Raw genomic sequence first — 17,498 nt, forward strand, 5'->3', positions numbered from 1 at the left:
GTTTTGTTTTTTTTAGTCCGGATTTCTCTGTGTACCCTTGGCTGTCCTGGACTCTCTTTGTAGACCAGGCTGGCCTCGAACTCAGATCCTTTTGCCTGTGCCTCCTGAGTGCTGAGATTAAAAGTTGCCCCAGCCGGGTGTGGTGGCGCACGCCTTTAATTCCAGCACTCGGGAGGCAGAGGCAGGAGGATCGCTGTGAGTTCGAGGCCAGCCTGGTCTACAAAGTGAGTCCAGGATGGCCAAGGCTACACAGAGAAACCCTGTCTCCAAAAAAAAAAAAAGTTGCCCCTACCCCATGAGTGTTTGGATGTTTTGTCTGCTTGTGTGTCTATGCATCAAATGTGTGCCTAGTACCCCTGAAAGTCATAGAGGGGATCTCATCCCTATGGAGCTGGAGCTACCGATCGTGTGAGCTGCCATGTGGGAGTTGAGAATCAACCACAGTGCTCTGGGTGAGTAGCCAGTGCTCTTAACTTCTTTTACACAGAGCCCTGGCTGTCCTGGACTCTATAGAGCAGGCTGGCCTTGAACTCACAGAAATCTGCCAGCCTCTGCCTCCCGAGTGCCGGGATTCCCGGCCCAGTGCTCTTAACTTCTGAGCTATCTCTCTACCCCTATTCATTTTGTTGTTACTTTTGTTTGGTCTTTTTCTTTTTCTCTCTTTCTTTCTTTTCTTTCTTTTTTTCTGAGACAGGGTTTCTCTATGTAGCCTTGGCTGTCCTGGATTTACTTTGTAGACCAGGCTGGCCTTGAACTCACAGAGATCCACCTGCCTCTGCCTCCCTGAGTGCTGAGATTAAAGGCGTGCGCCCCCCCCCCCCCCCCCCCCCCCCCCCCCGGCCGGCTTGTTCTTGTTTTTGAGTCAGGGTCTTCCTATGTAGTCCAGGCTCTTCTGAATGTATGGTGATCCTCCTGCATCAACCTCCTATGTGCTGGGATTACAGGCTTGTGCCAGCACCTCTAGTTTACTCTGACTCTGTGACACCGTTCTTTCCCTGAGAGCCACTAGTACTGATGGTCCCAAATGAGGGAGTTCTAGGTCAGGGCTGAAGTTTCATAAAGCTAGTAGTGGCCAACTGAGGGAGAGTGGACCGGCACTTCCTGGCTGTCCTGAGGCAGCCGCTCTTCATCCAGGGTTTCCTCTGCTTTCAGCATATCCTCTCTCTCCCCATTCTTATGTATGCAGCCTGAAGGCTGATGGATAAAAAGCCCCAATTGAAAGACACTAATTACCTATCATGATTTTTCCATGCCGTAATTTGTGTGCAACGAGATTTCCATCAGTTGTCTGGTATCAGCCTGGTTTTGACTAATCTTTCAAGTGACGCGGTGCTTAATTACAGATTTCTGCCTGAGCCCTGTAGCATGCAGAAGGAGGAAGGAAGGCTGTCACAGACGCTGTTACAGTGTTGAGCGTTCAGTTGTCCTGGGTCCCAGAAAGCCCCAAGGGGTGGGGTGGGAGGGAAACCACTCTCTTTGGAAAATATTCCCCAGGGAGATAAATAAAAATAAAATCTAGCCATCCCAGAGGGAAGTGCCTGAACAGCGATGTGACCTGGGATAGTGACAGGAGGGTGGCTTTTTCTGTCAGCTTGCTCTCCTGGGCAGGTTCCCCAGCTCACTGAGTCTAAGCTCTACACTTCCTGGGTGTCACCTACTAACCAGCCAGGTTCTCTATTGACTTGGGGGCAAATGGGTTTCTCAGGCTATGGGTAACTAATCTCAAAGTCACCAAGTTAGGCAGAAGGCCCTCTGAGAACTTATGGGTCAGTGACTTCAACTGGGCGGGTGTATCTGGTTTTAAAAGTTCAATGATACAGGTATACAAGATGTCTACCTCACAGGAATGATAAAAAAATGTTTTCTATTAAAATGAGCAATTCAGACCACTAGGGGAAAGGTTTGAATTAATGAAACTTCTGAGTTTAAGGGAAAAATATATCTATAATTAACAGATCTCTGTACCCAGAATCTGATTTATTATAATCCTTATGTGTCTTATTAGCCACCCCACACCCCCACTCCTCTTCTCCTTCCTCCCCTGACCCCAAGTAGTAAGCATGGAGAAAGCTGGGACAGTCATTTGCATCTACCCACAGGCTAGCCCCCATCCTGTTAAAGGCATGCTTCCCTCTCCCACCTCCCTCCACCCTTTTTTTTTTTTTTTGAGACAGGATCTAGCAGCCTTGAATTCTCATTGCTGAGGCTGGCCTTGCATTTCTTTTTTTCTGTTTTGGTTTCTCCAGACAGGGTCTTTCTGTAGCCTTGGCTGTTCTGTGTAGACCAGGCTGGCCTTGAACTCACAGAAGTCCACCTGCCTTTGCCTCTGAGTGCTGGGATTAAAGGCATGTGCCACCACGCCTGCCTAGGCCTTGCATTTCTGATTCTCCCTACCATCTATCTTCCCAGTGCGGGATTTTAACCATGCACCAATATGTTCAACTTTCCTTAAGCGGTGCTTTTTTTTTGTTTTTGTTTTTTTGTCTTGTCATGTTTTGTTTGAGACAGGGTTTCTCTTTGTAGACCAAGCTGGCCTCGAACTCACAGTGATCCACCTGCCTCTGCCTCCCGAGTGCCGAGGGCTGAGTGCTGGGATTAAAGACATGCACCACCACGCCCAGCCCTGTTTTGTTCTGAAGGCAGGATTTCATGTGGTTGAGGCTGATCTGGAGCTCTCAGGGTAGCCAAGCCGTTTTGGATCTCTTCCTCCATCTCCCAAGTGTTTTGATTGCCAGGAAGTTTAATTAGGGCCCTCCCCTGTGCCCCAGGGTCTGAGGATCTGCCTGACTTAATGAATGGTCCCTGCACTGATTATAGAAGCCAGTGAGTCAGTGTTTATTTCAGACCCACCACCCTCCAGTGGATTCCCCATTCAGGCCTGTTTGTCCTCTACATTTGTCAGCCCCTTCCCCTCCTAAGTATTTGGCAAATTCCTTGCATTTTATCCTTCCTTTTGGATGAGGCTGGGGTTTGTTAGTTAACCTCAGGTCAGCTAGCTGCTGGTTTTCTCCAGAAGCTGTCCTTGGGGATTATCACAACAGCAGCACCCATGAAACGCTGGCTCGGAACCAGTATAGACAGAGATGCTCAGCTCTGTCACCTAGGCGCCCCTGGGAAACACATGCTGTGGCTGAGTTCATGCCACTCAGGAGCACCCCAGGTACCCAGCTACCCGGAACCAACCATAAGGTGAGGCAGCTGTTTGTTGCTGCCCTCGTGGCTTGAGCCATGACCCAGATTCTTTTCTGTGATGGGAAGACCCCACCTTACATCAGAAAATAGGCAGGCCAGTCCACGCCTCCCTCCACCTGCCCACCCACTAGCAGGTCTCCTCGAGGAGGGGGGGGGGGTTCCTGTGAAATGTATGAGACAGCGGTTCTTTTCCCTTAGAAAGTAGGGGCAAGACTGGATTTCATCCAGAACCTTTGAGATTCTCCCAGATTCTTTGTATTTAAAGAGTCTTTAGCCTGGTGAAGTGATGTCCTGAGAACAGGAAAGGCTGTATGGGAGCAAGAGGGAGGCCACATTTAATCAGAGGGTGGTGACATTGAGGCCAAGGTGGCGTGTGGAGCTCCAGTTACCAGTTGGATCAAAGAGAGATGATGCCTCAAGAGACTTCGACCACCACCGATTGCTCTCGCAAAGGCCCTGAGATGGGATGTCTGCTCCCTTCCGAGGAGGAGTCAATAGTCATTGATCCAGACAGCCCCAGATGATGGGCTGACCTGAGCCCCCTCTCAGGGCATGTGTTGGTTGCCGCCTACTCTCATCCTGAGTCTGCACTCTTCCTGGACTCCACTTGCTCCCTATCCACAGTCACCTCTAAAATCTGTTATTTTCAATTTTCTTTCTTTCTTTTATTTATTTATTTATTTATTTATTTTTGAGAAAGGGCTATTCTGTGTAGCCTTTCCTGACCTGCAACTGACCTGTAAAGCAGGCCGGCTTTTAACTCACAGAGATCCACCTGCCTCTGTCTTCCAAGTGCTAGGATTAAAAGGCTTAATTTGCTGGTTTTGGGGGAAACAGACTTCTACTGGGTGGCCTATGGGGCCTGGACTTTATGATTTGCTCAGCTCAGCTTCCTAAAGTAGCTGGGATTGCAGGCATAAGCTACAATGCACGGATTGCTCTCCATCTAAAGCGGCCATCAGCAACAGATGTGAAGTGGAGTGTTCTTTGAAAATCTGAGACCACAAATTTGCACCGAAATCTGATATTTTGTTTTGTTTTATTTGCTTGCTTTGGTGGTGAGATGAACCCAAGGTACATGCTTTTCACCTGAACTGCATCCCCAATGCTATGAAAGTATCTCTCTCCTTTTTTTTTTTTTTTTTTTTTTTTTTGAGTTTTCCGAGACAGGGTTTCTCTGTGTATCCTTGATTGTCCTGGATTCGCTTTGTAGACCAGGCTGGCCTCGAACTCACAGAGATCCGCCTGCCTCTGCCTCCCGAGTGCTGGGATTAAAGGCGTGTGCCACCACGCCCTGCTTGGATGGTTATTTTTAAGTGCCTTAAATTCCTCCCATTCTCAATGAATTGCTTCACATCAAAGATACTAAGGTGACAACAACAGTAGGAAGTGTGTCCTCTCCCCACACCCATGTCCTCAAGCCCGAGGGAGCCTGCCCTGTGTGTAAGCAGATGGTGTTGACTGGACGTAAGTGAGGCACCCCCTTCCCTATCACCTCCTCCACCCCAGGCAGCAAAACTTCCTGTTTTCTCCCCTCCAGCCATTGCAACTCAGCATCCATTCCCACCATAAGCAGGAGCCTGCTCTGGGGCCATGCCACCTCCTAAGGACTACGTACAGAGGACACTGGTCCCTTCGTCCTCTATCTGACTATGTGGCCACATCTAGCATGCTGTCCACCTCCCTTCCAGATGGCTGTGACAGGGCTCTTTTTTAGTCCCTTCCAATCCCTCAGCTCAAGTCTATGCCCTCCTTAGCTAATTAACGGTGCTTGTGTTTGCGCATGTACATGATCGTGTGTGTATGCATATGGGGGTCAGAAGTTGACACTGGGTGTCTTTGGTTTTGATTTTGGTGTGTGTGTGTGTGTGTGTGTGTGTGTGTGTGTGTGTGTGTGTTTTGAGACAGGGTTTCTCTGTGTAACCTTGGCTGTCCTGGAATTCTCTTTGCAGACCAGGCTGGCCTCGAACTCACAGAGATCCACCTGCCTCTGCCTCCTGAGTGCTGGGATGAAAGGCATGCGCCACCACTGCCCGGTGACACTGGGTGTCTTTGTTATTTTTTGTTTTGTTTTCGAGACAGGGTTTCTCTATGTTATCTTGGCTGTCCTGGACTCGCTTTCTAGACCAGGCTGGCCTTGAACTCACAGCGATCCTCCTGCCTCTGCCTCCCGAGTGCTGGGATTAAAGGTATGCACCACCATACCCGGCCAACCAGCCTGATTTATGTATCGAATTCCAGGATAGCCAGGGCAACAAAGAGAAACCCTGCCTCAAAACAAAACCAACCAATCAAAAGGGTGGGGCTTGGGGAGTGGGGAGGTGAGGGGGAAGGCAGGGCATGGTCTTACTGTGCATCCCTGACTGGCCTGGGATTCAGTACACAAACCAGGCTGGCCTCAAACTCATGGAGATCAGCTTACCTCTGCCTCCCAAGTGCTGGGACTAAAGGTGTGTGTGCACCACCAGGCCATTCCACAACTTTTTTTTTTAAGACAGGGTCTCAGTAAACCTGGAACTCACCATTCGACAAGACTTAGCTGCAAGTAAATCCTTGGGACCCTCTGTCTCTGTCTTTCAGTGCTAGGATTGCAAGTATGCTACAAGCATGTCTGGCTTTTTACATGCGTTGTAGGGATCTGAATTCATGTCTTCATGCTTAAAGGACAAGGGGTTTACTGACTGAGCCACACCTCCAAGCACTTTCCTTCCTTCCTCCCTCCATCACTCTCTCCTTCCCTCAGGACTCCATCACTCCCTCATCTCTCCCTCTCTCTCTTCCTTCTCCTCCTCTTCAGGACTCCATCACTCCCACCTTTCTCTCTCTCCCCCCCCCCATTCCTCCTTCCCCTCCCTTCTTCCCTCAGGGTCTCACCCTATAGCCTATGCTGACCTCGAACTTGCTGCGATCCTCTTGCCTCTGCCTCCATTTGCTAGGATTACATGATGCAGGGCCCCACCTGGCTCTGTCCTCCTGGGCTCCTTTCTGTCTGTCCTTCCTTTACATTTTGCTATGGGTACATGCCTGAAGTCAGGGGTAGACAGAGACCACACCCCAGGGAGGCTTCAGTAACTTTCTTTGCCCTGTCAATTGCTTTGTTTTTGTTTTTTCGAGACAAGGTTTCTCTGTGTAGCCTTAGCTGTCCTGGACTAACTTTATAGACCAGGCTGGCCTCGAACTCACAGAGATATGCCTGCCTCTGCCTTTTGGGGTGCTGGGATTAAAGGCGTGCACCACCATGCCTGGCTCAGCCCTGTCAGTTGCATGAAACCAGATTGAACAAAAAAGACACCCTCCCTGCCTGAGTTCTCCATTCTTTTTCTCCTTGGTTTGAGAAAGTTTCACTGTGTAGCTCTGCCTGAATGGTCTGCCCCCTCACCACCGGCCACCCTTCCCTCCCCACCCCCCCAGGACTCTAGGAGTCCAGAGGTCACAGTGAAGACTTTGGATCTATTGGGGACAGTAAGACACCATCTGTATTTTGGGGAACTGAAAAGACCAAGTTTCTGTACAGAGCAGGTCTTCCTCAGGCCTGGGATCAGGGACGCAGAGGTTCTGACCCTGGACCAGATCTGCAGACAGTGCTGGCTGGGCCCCTGGCTTATTTCACTGCTCAGGTTAACTGAACAAGCTCGGAGCCCCTGCTGTCTGTTTTGTAAAGTAAGGGAAATCGCCTCTAGCAGATGGGTTGATCCAATTGTTAAACACAACAGGATGAAAGAAGATCCAGAGCCGAGTGTGGCAGTCCACGCCCATAATTTCAGCATCCAAAGGCTGAGGTAGGACTGCTCTCAGTCTAAGGCTAGCCTGAGTTACATGGTGAGAACCAGGCCAACCTGGGTTACCTAGTAAGATCCCGTCTCAAAACACCTAGAGTCAAGCCAACAAACAGCAAACAAAGCAGAGATCCAGAATGCACCTGAACCTTGGTGGGTGGCAGGTCCAGCCTTGGAGCAGAGGTCAGGCATGTAGGGCCCAAGAGTGAAAAGAGAAATGAAAGAAAACAAGGCCTAGCAGCCAGGCCTGGTGGTGCACGCTTTTAATCCTAGCACTCTGGAAGCAGAAGCAGGTGGATCTTTGTGAGTTCGAGGGCAGCCTGGTCTACAGAGTGAGTCCAGGATAGCAGAGGCTCTGTTAGACAGAGAAACCCTGCCTTGGAAAACAAACAAATGAACAAAAAACCCCCAAAATAAGGCCTTGCAGGGATCTTTATAGCCAAAGAAGACCAGAAAGAAACAAGGATGTCCCTTCAAGGTAGTGACTGCATGGCCCCTGCACACCCCCACTACCCCCTTCGATTCTTTTGTTTTGTTTTGTTTTGTTTTTCAAGACAGGGTTTCTCTGAGTAGCCTTGGCTATCCTAGACTTACTTCGTAGACCAGGCTGTCCTTGAACTCACAGCAATCCGCCTGCCTCTTTCATTCGAGAGGGTCTGGCCTCAAGACTGGGGTGTGCTTGTCATCTTCCTGTCATCCAGTCAGTAGTGTGGCATGGATCCAAGCATGCTGACTGTCCATGGGACGGCATCCTGAGGAGACCAGAATAGCCACAGAGATGAAGTGGATGTGGTGATGGGTAGACACCTTAAAATCCTATCATCTCAGCACTTGGGAGGTTAAGGTGGGAGGCATGTTAGAGTCCAGCCTGGAGAGATGGCTCAGAGCTTAAGAACACTTACTGCTCTTCATTCATGTTTAAGTTCAGTTCCCAGTACCCACGTTAGAGATCCAACCGCCTCCAAGGGCACTTGAGTTCATGTGCACACACCCACAAGCACACTTACAAGTAATAAAAGATAGCTGGCCACAGAGGTACACACCTTTAATCCTGGCACTCAAGAAGCAGAGGAAAGAGAATCTCTGTGAGTTCGAGGCCAGCCTGATATACAAAGAGTTCCAGACAGCCAGGGCTGTTACACAGAGAAACCCTGTCTTGAAAAACCAAGATAAGCAGCCGGGCGTGGTGGCGCACACCTTTAATCCCAGCACTCGGGAGGCAGAGGCAGGCGAATCGCTGTGAGTTCGAGGCCAGCCTGGTCTACAAAGTGAGTCCAGGATGGCCAAGGCTACACAGAGAGACCCTGTCTCGAAAAACAAAAAAAAAAAAAAAAAAAACAAAAAAACAAAAACACAGAAAAACCAAGATAAACCGGGCGGTAGTGGTGCACGGCTTTAATCCCAACACTCGGGAGGCAGAGGCAGGTGGGTTCCTGTGAGTTTGAGGCCAGCCTGGACTACAATGTGAGTCCAGGACAGCCAAGGCTACACAGAGAAACCCTGTCTCGAGAAACCAAAATACAATAAAATAAAGAAAAGGAAAACCAAAATAAATAAGTAGGTAGATAGACAGATAGATTAAATAAATAAATAAATGAGGGAAGAAAGGGAAAGAAGAGAGAGATGTAGGGAGAATGGGAAGGAGGGGGTGGTGAAGGCAGAGATAAATAAACAATGACACCATTAAACCCAATACCCCTTTGTTGAGATTCAGATACTAAATTTCTAACTGCTTCCTACATCACCTTTGGCTGAGACCATGATCCAGTTTCTTAGCTCTCGGGGGTCCAGGCATTGAAAGATACCTTGGTGCCTTCTGAATCAAGACACAGGGTTGAAGAGGATTCCAGGACTTGGGAGCATGACCAGACCCCTCTAGTGTCTGGTTTTTGCTTGTTTGTTCTACTTTGTGTTTTCTTTGTTTGTTTTGGTATTTTGAGACAGGGCTTCTCAGTGTAGCCTTGGCTATCCTGGACTCACTTTGTTGACCAGGCTGGCTTCCTTTGTACTCACATTGATCCTCCTGCCTCTGCCTCCCTGAGCACTGGGATTACAAGCATGCACCACTGAAGCTGCTCTCGAGACTGCCTGGGTCAGCCAGGTGTGGTGGCTCACATCTTTAATCGCAGCACTTGGGAGGCAGAGGCAAGCAGATCTCTGAGTTCAAAGCCAGCCTGGTCTACAAAGTGAGTCCAGGACAGTGAAGACTACACAGAGAAACCCTGTCTCAAAAGACAAAAGCAAGCAAACAAACAAAAAACCAAAAAGATCTCCAGCTCTGAAATCCTCCTTCCTGCCTAATGGTCTTTGTGGTTGTGTTGCTGTTTCCAGTTTCCCTTTTACTTTTTCTTTACAGGGTTTCTCTTCTTAGCTTTAGCTATCCTAGACTTATTTTGTAAACGAGGCTGGCCTCCAATCAAACATAAGCTGGCAGTACTCTCTCTCCCTCCTCTGAGGCAGGTCTGAGAGTGGGGCTACTTTTGGGGAATCATGACTCTAGATGGTTTGTTTGAGACAGGGTCTCCATTTGTAGTCCTGGCTGTCCTGGAACTCTTCTCCCACCCCCACCCCCAGGTTTCTCTGTGTAGCCCCAGCTGTCTTGGACTCACTTTGTAGACCAGGCTGGTCTTGATCTCACAGCGATCTGTCTGCCTCTGCCTCCCAAGTGATGGAATTAAAGGTGTGTGCCACTACACCCAGCCTGCCCTGAATCTCTTTCTGTAGACCAGGCCGGCCTGGAATTCAGAGATCTTCTTGTCCGTGCCTCAGAAGTGCCTGCACGCCTGACAGTATTTGAGGCAATCTACCCAGGGCCCCTGCCTCAGACCCAAATCCTGACTGAACCGTGTTTCCCTGGACACTCCTTCAGTCCAGTCTCCATCATGTGAACTTGAAACTAAAACTTGAGGCTAAAAACACTTGAGGCGAAAGGAGTGTAGGTGGTAAGCAGAATGCTTATTGAGCCTGTGAGAGTCGGGGGTGGGGAATGAAGGGAAGGTTCAATCTCTAAAAGAAAAACAACTCTGTTTAAGGGTTATGTCGTGTTTGAGGGCAGTCCAGGACAGCCAAGACTACACAGAGAAATCCTGTCTCGAAAAACCAAAAAGCGGGGGGGGGGGGGTGGGGTGGGGGTGGGCGTAAGCAGGTGTTGTGGCACCCACCTGTGATCCTAGCACTTGAGAGTCAGAGGTGGGCAGATCTCTGTGACTTGGAGGCCAGTCTGGTCTAAAGAGCCAGTCCAGGACAGCCAGGGCTACAAACAAACCCTGTCTGGTGTGTGTTAGTTACATGATGGCATGCCGGGCTTAGTGGTGCACGGCTTTCATCCCGGCACTCAGGAGGTAGAGGTAGGCAGATCTCTGAGTTTGAGCCTAGTCTGGTCTAACATAGTTCTTGGCCAGCCAGGGCTACATAGAGAGACCCTGTAAAGTGGTGGTACATGCCTGTAATCCAGTGCATCGTTGGCTGAGGCAGTAATGATAGAGAGCTTGAATTTAGCCTGAGCCACCTCATGAATTCTAGGCCAGCCAGGGCTACTCTCAGAGGTTTCACCTCCCAAAGAGAGGGAGTAGGAGGCAGAAGAGAGAGCTGGGTAGTACTGGGTTTGACTGATTCCCTCATACATTCTAGTGGAGACAGTCTTTTGGGCACTGGGGTGGGGGGGGCTGCTGGGTACAAATTGGATAATCCAGGTACTGAGAAGGGAAAACAAGTTAGGCAGTAGCTGAGCAGGCTTTAGTCCCAGCACTCTGGGAGGCGGAGGCAGGCACAGATCTCTTGAGTTTGAGGCCAACCTGGTCTACAGAGCAAGTTCTAGGATGGCCAGAGCCTGCACCACAGGTAGAAACCAACAAGAGTCAATCTGGTTGGTGCCTCTGGGTCAAACTGTGTCTCTTTGCTTCAGCTAGAAGACCTGGCAGCCTTGGAGAGGGTGAGGTACTGTAGAGGGAAGCCCCAAGCTTGGATTTCTTGTCTTATTGGGGTTGGGAGATACTGTGAAAGGGGCTAATATGGCCCTTTTACTGCGAGTGCCTGAGGTGAGGCTCTCTGCTTGGGACAGGTACGTTGTCAGCTTCCACTTTTTGTCAGGAAGGAAGTTGGCCAAATATTTAAGAGGGATAGTTAGCATCTTGTCACCCTTAGGCCAGCAGCTTGCAAAGCACAGGGTGTCTGTTTTAAAGTTTACTAATCAAAAGTTTCTTAGCACTCTGAAGTCCTACAAACTTGTTCTGTGGACCACCAAAGCAGCTCTCCGTCTTAGCTGTGGACACACCCCTGTGACCCGCCCACTAGGCCGGCGCTCCGCCCTCCCTCTCGCTTTGCTTAGGACTGACTCCTGCGTTTTGTGCCCACAGGCTGCTGAGTCGAATGTCCTCCGAAGACCGTCACCTGGGCTCCAGCTGTGGCTCCTTCATCAAGACGGAGCCATCCAGCCCATCCTCGGGCATTGATGCCCTCAGCCACCACAGCCCCAGCGGCTCGTCGGACGCCAGCGGTGGCTTTGGCATGGCCCTGGGCACACATGCCAACGGTCTGGACTCGCCACCTATGTTCGCGGGTGCGGGTCTGGGAGGCACCCCGTGCCGCAAGACCTACGAGGACTGTGCAAGTGGTATCATGGAGGACTCGGCCATCAAGTGCGAGTACATGCTAAACGCCATCCCCAAGCGCCTGTGCCTCGTGTGCGGTGACATTGCCTCTGGCTACCACTATGGCGTGGCCTCCTGTGAGGCGTGCAAGGCTTTCTTCAAGAGAACCATCCAAGGTGTGTGGTGGGCAGCAAAGTCCTGGATTCAGGCTGTGGGTGGGTGGGGGAACCTTGGCCTGTAGGTCTAGCTTGGGTTAGTCCCTTAAATTCAAGTCCAGGTTCCCTGGGAGGCGGAGGCTCTCTGGAGGCCTCCTGTTCTGTGTCTCAGTGTTTTCACTGGGGCTTGTAGATCTATCAAAAATCTACACAAATACCTAATCCTGGACAGCTCTCAGCATGCATACTGTCAAATGTATGACCTCTCCCGCTGTTACCATTATGTGCTCCACCAGACTTAAGTCTTTTTTTTTTTTGGTTCTGTTTTGCTTTCAAGGCAGGGTTTCTCTGTAGTGACACCTTGGCTGTCTGGATTTACTTTGTACACCAGGCTGACCTTGAAGAGAACTGCCTGCCTCTGCTGGGATTACAGGCTGTATCACCACCACCGCCCAGCTAGTCCTTTTCTGTTTTATCAAAATCACTAGTAGGAAGGTAGGCCTGTGCTCACAAGGACAGGAACTGACTGGGATCCTGGTGGCCTTAGGCTATTTTTCAATGCCTTTGCAAATCACCAGGTCACATGCTGGTAGCCCTGGGGTAGTCACCTCTTTGATCTTGATTAAGGTCTTCAAGTCTTCTGACACTTCTTCCCTCAGCAGGTGAGTGAAGGATAATGGTGGATCTGCCCTCACTGGGCAATGTTATTTGTGGCCCAGAGGGACTTCCAGTGATTTTTACTGCAGGAGGCTTAGTGCAGGACACTTAGCTTGCATCTGTCAGTCAAGGTGTCTTATTAAACGCCTACTAAAGCACATTCTGTGCAGGTAACTGACAGGTGTCAGTTCCCTCCCACCCAGACACAAGGATGCTGACCGTTTGTCCCTGTCTTTTGGCCTTTTGGCCTCCATAGTGTTCTTGTTCCACTGGTCTCCCTTGACCACTTTGGAAGACGTTGGCCAAGCTTCCCTAGGGTGGTTCCGCTTATTCAAGACATTTTGATTTGTTCATCTCATCCGATAAGGATCTGTTGGGCCAGTTGAGGGCAGTAAAGGTTGAATAAGTTATACAATTCAACTTCATCCGTCCTGAGGCTGGGCTAACCCACCAGGCTCCTGGGTCAGACACTTGAACCATCCCTTACCCGCGGGCTGAACTGTATGGGCAGGTTGCCTCGGGTTCCTTATGTACTTTACAAAGTGAGTTTTCTTGGTAGGGTTTTTTTGTTTGTTTGTTTGGTTGGTTTGGTTTTTTTTTGTTTGTTTTGTTTTGGTTTAGTTTGGTTTGGTTTTTTGAGACAGCCAAGATACCTCGGAGAAACCCTGTCTTGAAAAAAACATATATGTGTGTGTGTGTGTGTGTGTGTATGTGTGTGTATGTGTGTGTGTGTGTATGTGTGTGTATGTGTGTGTGTATGTGTGTGTGTATGTGTGTGTGTGTGTGTGTGTGTTAAAGCGAGTTTTTGTAAGTCCCACCCCCTTGCTTCCTTTACCTCCCTTAGAATCCTCTTGCCAAGCCAGCCTGCAAATGTTTATTGAACATCTTGTATACCAGGCTCTGAGACAAAGAATGCCTCCAGGCTTGTCTTGCTGTGTACTCCTCCTTTTGGTGCTGGGCGTGGAACCCAGGACCTGGCATACCAGGCTTCTGTTGCTGCTTTTTTTTTCCCCCTCAAGACAGTGTTTCTCTGTGCAGCCCTGGCTGTCCTGGACTTGCTTTGTAGACTAGGCTGGCCTCGAACTCACAGAGGTTCACCTGCCTCTGCCTCCCAAGTGCTGACATTAAAGGCGTGTAGCACCATGCCCAATTTTAGGTTTAAGATTCCTTAAAAATGATTTTTTTTTTAAGAGGACAGTTGGCTGGGCATGGTGACGCTAATCCAAGCACTTGGGAGGCAGAGGCAGGCAGATTGCTGTGAGTTCGAGGCCATCCTGGTCTACAAAGTGAGTCCAGGACAGCCAAGGCTAACACAGAGAGACCCTGTCTGGAAAAAACAAAAACAAAAAACAACAGAAAAAATGAGTCGATCGGGAGGCAGAAGGCGGATCGCGGTGAGTTCAAGGCCAGCCTGGTCTACCAAGCGAGTCCAGGACAGCCAAGGCTACACAGAGAAACCCTGTCTCAAAAAACAAAACAAAATATGAGTTGCGTTTTCTTTCCATGGTATCTTTAAAAGAGAACAGGGGTGTTCTAGATCAGACATTCTAGAAGCTGAGGCTGGTATGTGTACCCAGAGCCTCTGCCACCCCATCACCAGGTGGCTAGGAGTGTTCTTAGGGAAGATCTGTAAACAGTATTAATTATGCCCTACCATGAAAAGGATACAGATCTCTTCCTAGAAGTTGGCTTTCGCACCACAGCCTTTATCTCCAGGAGAGGTCTGAGCTCATTAAGTGCAAATGGCTCCTCTCCAGAGCAGGGGAAAGCTTAGCTTGAGGCCCGAAGTTAACCGGGTGCTCTCCTTATTAACTCTTTGGTTTCACTCTAACAGAGATTGAGATCACCTTGTAGACCTAGCAGGTTGTTTTCCTGTTTCTGTCCCTCAAGTATAGTATGACAGGAATTCTCCGCCATGGTTTTTGTAATTCGCCTTCATGGTTTCTAAATACTGTCAGCCAGTAAAAAAGCGAAGTCAATCGTTTGTTAAGTTCCTGCATCTTACACAGAGCAAGAACTTGAGACTGGAGAGTTGGGGAGATGCACCCCATCTCCAAAAGAGCCGGAGTTCAATGCTGAGTGCCCAGGGGCCTGCAGGCTTTGCAGGCATGGCAGTAGGCTCCAGGCCACTGCAGCTTTCTCTTAACCAGGGAGGTACAGACCTTTTTTCCTTTGTGTGCGTGGTCAAGCAGGGTGTTTTCAGTATCTGGGGTGCCGTGTGGGTTCAGTTTGTTTAACTTTGGAGACCTGGTTAGCCAGATATTTGCTATGTAGTCCAGGCTGACCTCAAGTTTCTGTCAGCTTCTGGAGGATCTGAGCACCATAGATGCTCTGTCTGCTTGATCCCTTATGGGAGGAAGTTTGAAGAAACCATGACAGACTTTGGGGGACCATCTCTGGTGGTCCACGTCTGGGCGTGGCCACAGGTGGGGAGAAGAGCAGGGTAGGGAGCCTAGCGAATCTGCCTGCCTTCCGCTTTTGAAAATTAAATAGGGCTGGGACCTAGACACACCTAGCATTTACATGTTGTCTCTGGCTGCCCCTAACATGTGATTGAGCCTAGGCAGCTGACTGGTGGGCCACAAAGACCTAGACTTTTACTATCTGCACCCCTTATATAGACGGAGGCAGTCAGTCCTCCAGCTGCCGCAGTTTAAAGTCCACTTGAGTAGTGTAAGTGGAATGTCTATACCGCCTTTGTCATTGTCAAAGGAGAGTGCCTGCAGATCTGGGGACTGTTAGGAGCATAGCCTGGAATAGATGAGCTCAGAGATAGACAAAGGCACCTTAGTGACGGACCTGGTGGCTCCAGGCAAAAAGAAGAGGGTGGACTGATTGAGTTTCCTATCGTATCTGAAGGAGGGTTTGTGACTGTCCAGGAAGATTAGCCTGCCCTAGGAGCAGAGACTGGCAAATGTGCTGCCCAGGAGAAGGGAAGCTGAGGCTAAGGGCAGCCTGTGTGTGATGATGTGATTAAACATTCAGCTGATTTGATTAATGTCTTCCTGATTGTGACCTCGTTGTCCTCTTAGCCAAGTTGTGAACCTGCTAGTGAGGTAGACAGATCAATTTCTTTCTTTTTTAAGGCAGGATTTCTCTCTGTGGCTGGGATCACAAGGGTTTGTCACTATGCCCAGCCGGGGAGTCAATTTCTTAGGTTGTAGGCTTTCTTTCTGTGTTGGTATTGCTGGTGCTTATACCTCAGGCTCTTGAACTTGGGCAATGGAGCCTGCCCCCTCACAGATAGCCTCTCTCTGTGGCTAGCGACACCTGACTCAGGGAGTCTGAGGGCCCCAGTGTCAGATTCCAGCCTCTGATACCGACCCTACACCCACACTAGTCAAGTCTGTAGGGCCTTGTCTGTCAGTGTTTGGCCATTCCAGCAGTGACTCTCTACCTTTCCACTGAGTGTAGACCCTCAGCCTCAGGTCCTGGTTTTCTTCTTTCTCTCACTCCTGATTGTTCCTAATGCTGATGCTAATAGGGCCTTCACCAGTGATGTCCCTCCCTCTTGGACTCCTCAGTCTTCACCCATTAACACCCCTTATAGTATCTGGGGCACGGTTAGTATTGGTCTGATTCCCTGGGGGGACAGGAAGCTTAGAAGGACCAACCTACCTCTCCTTGAACCTGAGGTTCTTCATAGCTTCTGTCATACAGAAAGTTCAAAGTATCTATCTAGCCAGGCATGGTGGCCCACACCTTTAATCCCTGTACTCGGGAAGCAAAGGCAGATGGATTGTCGTGAGTTCAAGGCCAGCCTGGTCTACATAGTGAGTCCAGGACAGCCAAGGCCACACATAGAAATTCTATCTCAGAAAAAACAAGCAAACAAGAAAACCAAACTATCTAAACATGGCTCTTGCCCCAAGCAAAAGTGGTTCCTCATTTTCTCAGTAAGGATCAGCCAAAGAAGTCTGGCCAATTTGCATATATAGAAACCATTAAAGTTTACAGACTATAAACCGGGCGTGGTGGCGCACGCCTTTAATCCCAGCACTCGGGAGGCAGAGGCAGGCAGATCGCTGTGAGTTCGAGGCCAGCCTGGTCTACAAAGGGAGTCCAAGACAGCCAAGGCTACACAGAGAAACCCTGTCTCGAAAAAAAAGAAAAGTTTACAGACTATATACTAATTTTAACTTTATTTGCATATTTAGCATATGCATAGTGAGACAATCATTTTTAGACAGAACCCTCGAACTTATTATAGTTCTCCTGCCTCTGCTGCCCGAGTGCTAGGACTGCTGGCATCAGTCACCAAGCATAGCCTGGTTTTGTTGCTTTTGGTATTTTTTTTTTTTTTTTTTTATGGTTTTTCGAGACAGGGTTTCTCTGTGTACCCTTGGCTGTCCTGGACTCACTTTGTAGACCAGGCTGGCTTCGAACTCACAGCGATCCGCCTGCCTCTGCCTCCCGAGTGCTGGGATTAAAGGCGTGCGCCACCACGCCCGGCTCGCTTTTGGTATTTTTATTAAATCTGTTTATTATTGTATGTGCCACTGTGGATCATATATGGAGGTGAGAGGACAGCCCGTAGGAGTCAGCCCTCTGTGTAGGTCCCAAAGGCCCCACAATTTTTCAGTCATAGCAGCAAGTGCCTTTACTTCCTGAGCCATCTCCTGTGTATGTGGCTCGTGTAAGCCGAGGCTGGCCCTCAGATTTTCTTCATCTGCCTCAGCCTCCCAAGTGCTTCAATTACAAGTGTGAGTCACCACACCCAATTTATATGTCACACATCCCTGGCTTGCCTCCAATTCCCAAGTACCTGGATAACGGGTATATGTCTGTAAAACTTTTTTTTCCCCCTCGAGACAGGGTTTCTCTGTGTAGCCATGGCTGCCCTGGACTTGACTTGTAGACCAGGCTGGCCTCAAACTCACAGCAATCTGCCTGCCTCTGCCTCCCAAGTGCTAGGATTAAAGGTGGGCGCCACAACGCCCAGACCTAAAACATTCATTTTTAAAAAAGCTTTTCTGTGCACATTTTTTGAGGCACACACACTTTATTTAGAGTTTTTTCTCTTAGAATCTTGTGTGGTCTTTGCCAGCCTTCTAGACAGTGTTTTGAGTCTTGTATAGTTTCAGGTCCCTGTCTACCCTTCCAGACTGGTTTAGTCTGTGAACTGTTCT

The 17,498-nt window shown here is 49.3% G+C and overlaps 1 protein-coding gene across 2 annotated transcripts in view; it reads left to right on the forward strand.

Annotated features, from left to right (window-relative positions):
* The window catches only part of Esrrb (estrogen related receptor beta), a 152,900-nt gene that overhangs the window by 97,004 nt on the left and 38,398 nt on the right, over positions 1 to 17,498 (forward strand). For both annotated transcript variants that reach the window (XM_051149626.1, XM_051149618.1), the window contains exon 2: positions 11,324 to 11,733. In XM_051149626.1, coding sequence (XP_051005583.1) covers positions 11,324 to 11,733 — 410 coding nt within the window. The remainder of the gene's footprint in view (positions 1 to 11,323; positions 11,734 to 17,498) is intronic.

This window comes from Acomys russatus, chromosome 1, assembly GCF_903995435.1.
Source record: "Acomys russatus chromosome 1, mAcoRus1.1, whole genome shotgun sequence".
Taxonomy (NCBI): Eukaryota; Metazoa; Chordata; class Mammalia; order Rodentia; family Muridae; genus Acomys; species Acomys russatus.